General features: G+C 43.9%; 1 protein-coding gene across 1 annotated transcript; it reads right to left on the bottom strand.

Moving 5' to 3' along the window:
* Nucleotides 1-696: 696 nt before the first annotated feature.
* Nucleotides 697-4,540, bottom strand: LOC127338194 (protein ANTAGONIST OF LIKE HETEROCHROMATIN PROTEIN 1-like). The gene is made up of 6 exons (XM_071827166.1): nucleotides 4,028-4,540; nucleotides 3,725-3,950; nucleotides 3,312-3,649; nucleotides 2,993-3,043; nucleotides 2,532-2,643; nucleotides 697-923 (listed from the first exon to the last, which is right to left on the bottom strand). The coding sequence occupies exons 1-6, from the start codon at nucleotides 4,538-4,540 to the stop codon at nucleotides 697-699; spliced, it is 1,467 nt and encodes a 488-aa protein (XP_071683267.1).
* Between the last annotated feature and the right edge of the window lie 365 nt (nucleotides 4,541-4,905).

The raw sequence follows: 4,905 nt of genomic DNA on the forward strand, positions 1-4,905 counted from the left end.
CCTTACTAGGATTTCTGAAACCAAAAACAGCAGAAAACAGGAACTGGCACTTCGGCATCTCGTCAATAGGTTAGTTCCGGAAAACGCTTAAAATCATCAAAAAGTGTGAACAAAACATGTAGGTAATGTCATAAAACAAGCATGGAACATAAGAAATTATCGATACGTTGGAGACGTATCAAGCGCCGCCACCCTCCCTTGGAAGTCGGCGTCTCCGCATAGAGGAGGACCATGCTGCCCGCCATCGGGTTGGCCTCGCTGGCGGCAGCTCCGCCTCTCCTCTGCATGCATGTATATGCGCCACACGAACATGTCTCAAATTACCTACACGAGTAGCCCCAGCTGATCGATCAAACAAACGTTGCATTTGGGGCCCGGACGATCACGATCTCACAGCTGCGCGTGCAAGTGGCGGTGGCGTGGCAGACGTGACGTTGTCGTGGGGATCGGAATCGGGGCGATCCTGAGAGGAGATTCAGGGCGCCCGGCGTCCCTCGTTTCTGGCAGCGGTCCAGGAGTCAGGCGGGGCGGCATCGAGTTGCGGCCACGGTGGCATCGATCCAGGAGGCGGCGTCAGCATGGAGCGGATTTTCGGAGCAATGGCAGAGACTTTTCAGCGCGTGGTGCTGATTCCGTGGTGGGGGCGCCGATGGTCCAATCCAATTTGTTGTCAGTGGGTAGATGGAGGAGCGGCGGCTACCCAGTCGACGTGCGGTGCAGGGCGGCGTGTTCGCTGTGTAGGGAGTCGACGGAGTGGTGCAGGTCTGCGAGGTTGCCGTGTATGGAGAAGAAGGGGCTGTGCAGGCCTGCGAGGTCGCCATTTAGGGAGAAGAAGGGGCTGTGTAGGCGTGCGCGGTCGCCGTTGAGGGAGAAGACGGCAAGGCAGCACTCGTCGGTGTTTGGGATGGGGTCGAGCAGATCCGCTAATCAGTTTCACGATCAGTTTTTGCGCTGATACTTGCGTGATTAGCGGGATGAGGACGTGGGAGTAGGACGCGGGCTGCTGCGCGTGCGATCAGTTTTCCTCTGCTGGTGAAGCATGGTCAGTCATTGCAATTTACTAAGTGCACACGGGTGAAGTTTTCCTCTGTCTGTTAGATCGAGACTTGTGGGCCTAATCATGCGGTGTTGTTTTGTTTGTGGACAATTAGCGGGGTGTACCTAGGAAAGTTCTTGTTCGCTCTTTTATTAGTAGTAGAGATTGAGATGAGACAAGATGAAGTGTAGGCTAAGAAAGGGTCGGGATCTTGGATACTGTCGATTGGAACAGACCAACAGTCGAGCTTTGATGCTCAAAATGTATGAAAAGGGTTGAAATTGAGTTCAGTGTAGGTAAAAGTAGAAGGTTCTGAGCTAGAATTCGTCGTTCCAATCAGAACGTCCGGTGGCTATGAATTAGGCGAACCTGTTGTACTTTATGTTTGGGCCATATTTGACATGAATAAACTACTCATAAATACCATAGAGTAATATGTGATTTTCGGAACAAAAGTATCTGCTATATAAAAGAAGGATATTTCATCTGTTGGTGGAAACACAGACTTTTTGTGGCATGTTGGGAAATTTCTAGTTTTATGTGTTAAGTTGCCGCAGCGGTTTCTGTGTCTCCTGCACCAGTGAGAGAATCGGACTGGAATAAGAAGTCCCATCTTTATGTTGTGTATCTGCAGTGAATGACCTTAAAGTGAGCATCTGTGCTGTAGGAAGCCAAACTTTCCCTACTGGAATTGGAAACCAAACCTTCTGTAACGTTCCTTCCTTAATCTTATACCAGTGTGTGTATTGTCTAAATTCTAAACATTAACAGTATTGTGTTTTCATTCATATCAGTGATTAATTTCTAATATTCTATAATTGCAAAAACCGTCTCATTTGGTTACTGTTTGACTAATATAAAAAGGAACGTACTGGTGTTACAGCTTGAGACAGAGTTCATGAAAAGAACTACGTGGGCTCATGTACAACGCATTGTCTTTATTGGTCAGAATCCCCATTTCTAAACTACGTGTGGCATAGTAATTTTGTCCTCTCAAATGATTGACTCCTTATTTGGACATTGCTTGGAAATATGTGACCTGAAATGTTGTCACAGTTGTATCGACCTTAGCATCTCGTAGACTTCTACCTGTGCTGATTATTTAGCTTGATTAATTGTTAGCTTGATGATCACATAACAGTACAATTTTCTGGACAATAGTTCATTCAGCATCTGAGGATGGGGTTTCCATTGTTATTGAGGGCTGCTCATTTGGAGATTTATCTGGAAAATAGCTTCTGCTTCCACAGTTACAGAAATTCCAGTACCAACAGACATATTATATATTTATCTAGAAAATAACTTCCTTTGTATTTACTTGGCAAGCTTAAATGTAATGGAACACTTCAAAAATGTCAAACCTGGGTACAAACCTTTTAATCAACACAGTGCAAGCACTACACCATCAAATACTGAAATGACATGTTTGTATATTGGTTTTCAAGCGTACTAACACGTCATTTTGTCTTATTTTTTATAGAATGATGATAAGTACTCACTACGGGAGAGCTGCAGTCTGCCGACGGCCACCAGCCGTCGGCACAAGGAAGACCGTCGGCACAGGCTATGCCGACGGTGACCGTCGGCGTAGCATCGTCGGCATAGTTCTGGTCAGGGACAGCCCGATCACCGTCGGCACAGACTGACCGTCGGCATAGATTGCTGTGCCGACGGTTTAACCGTCGGCATAGTATTTGAAAATTTTCAAATTTATTTTCCAAAAAATATTCAAATTATGTTTTTTGAAAAAAAAATTCTAATTTTCTTCTTATTCTTTTTTACTTGTTAATCTTTCACAATCACACTTAGTACACCTAATTATAGGTCAAATTGCACTTGTAGTCAAACTTCCCAGTTGGTCACCCATCCTCACACTACTCCTACTCCAGCACACTTAGGGTGTGTTTGGTAGCCCGGGGCTACTCAGATTCTCCATCTCTCCTCATACAAGCTAACCTTAGCTGAGTTGAGCTGAGAAATTGTCATGTGTTTGGTAGCCCGGGTCAGCTGAGATATGTTAAGCAGAGATGTTGTTTGTTAGCCTGTGTCTATTGAGATATGTTTGCCTGGGATGTTGTTTGGTAGACTGTTTGAGACATGATGTGGTTACCTTCTCCTTAAGTTGGTGAGACTACCACCAAATGGAATAGATTTTCCACAAATACATACATATGGACTCCATGGTACATACACACATAACATCGAATCCACATAAAAGATAATTCATCATCCAGCGATCAATATTACAAAGTCAGACAAGATCCAAGCAAAATACATGGTCAAATAGGTCCCATGTTGCCTCAGGTGGGAAATAGTCATCCTCCCCAAATTGAAGTACCCAATTATGGAGAATGGCACAAGCTATAACTACTCTTACTTGGGTCTTATAAGGATGGAATGGTCTATTGTAAACAAACTTCCAACGGTTCTTGTATGCAGCGAAGGCCCTTTCAATTGATATCCTTAGAGAAGAGTGTCTTAAGTTGAACAGCTCTTTATAATTTTCAGGATGATTTCCTCCACCATACTCCTTTAGGTGGTACCTTGTTTTACGGTACGGTGGAAGGAAACCCGGTCTCACGGCATAACCAGCATCAACAAGGTAGTATTTTCCTATGAAAAATGCAGCTATTAGCTATGGCAGAAGCTACTAATTTTTTTTTGGAGCTAATGGGTACGAGTTATTACCTGGAGGAAGTGACAACCCATCATCCCTCTCCACAGCATCAGAAAGTATGAGGGCATCATGGGCTGAGCCCTCCCAACCAGCAAGAATATAGGTAAACTTCAAATCAAAGTCTACCGCTGCCATTACATTTTGGGTAGTGCCATCTTTTCTACCCCTAAAGGCAGCTGAGATATTTGCTGGGACTCTAGCCATGACATGAGTCCCATCTATTGCTCCAATACAATCCTAAATCGGAAAATACAAGAATGGGTTATTCATGGGTCTTATCAAGTTAACATATTTAACGTTTCAAAATAGATTACCTTGAAGTAAGGGTTGAAGCGGCTGTTTTCCTCAATTTTATGGTGAATATGATTGGAGGGAGGACGGATCATCTCAGCTCGCAACTCTCCAACAGCATATAGCACCGCTTTAAAATACCTACTAATTACTTCAATAGATCTTCTAAAAGTCGGTTGTAGAGCTCTAAACCTTGTGTTGTGGCCAACTACTAGGAGAAACATGGCTACTTGTTCCTCAATAGAAGTATGAATACTATCTTTCAATAGCTCTCTCTCTCTAAACAAAGTGCACAAACGAAAAAAAGGAGCTCTTTTCATTCTTAGTTGGTTTGAGCAATTTGTGTCGCTAGAATGATAGATATATCTCAGATTTGATTCCCTAGCAACATCCATATCAATCCTACGACCTATTGTTAACAATGGAGTTTGTTTCCTAGCTCTCCTTGAGATAAAGATCATGTATGCACCCAATACAGCTGCGATACCGGCTGCTTGCACGATAAGTTTGCGCCGCTTCCTTGCCAAATCATCCATCTATCACACAAACATAGAATAAAAGTATGCACCACTCACAATAATAAAAGGCCCTACATATATCAAGTTTAATGCCCACAAATAAAACATATCATAGTGGTGCTAGTACTATCATAGTGCCCCAAAACAGGTCTGCAACAACTATCATAGGCAGCAATAAAAACAGTCACGAATAATGAAAGGAATCAACAACAAAATACTCAAAAACGAGCAGGATTTGCTACTACCTTGAGAGCACGTGCAGATCCGGCCAGGAACGTTGAGGTTGGAGAATTTCAGGTCGGAGATGTGCAGATCGACGGATCTTGTTCTGGCCTGAGATGTGCTGCTGCTAGGTTTGACGACGGCCGGAAGTGGAGGACCTC

Source organism: Lolium perenne, chromosome 3, assembly GCF_019359855.2.
Source record: "Lolium perenne isolate Kyuss_39 chromosome 3, Kyuss_2.0, whole genome shotgun sequence".
Lineage (NCBI taxonomy): Eukaryota > Viridiplantae > Streptophyta > Magnoliopsida > Poales > Poaceae > Lolium > Lolium perenne.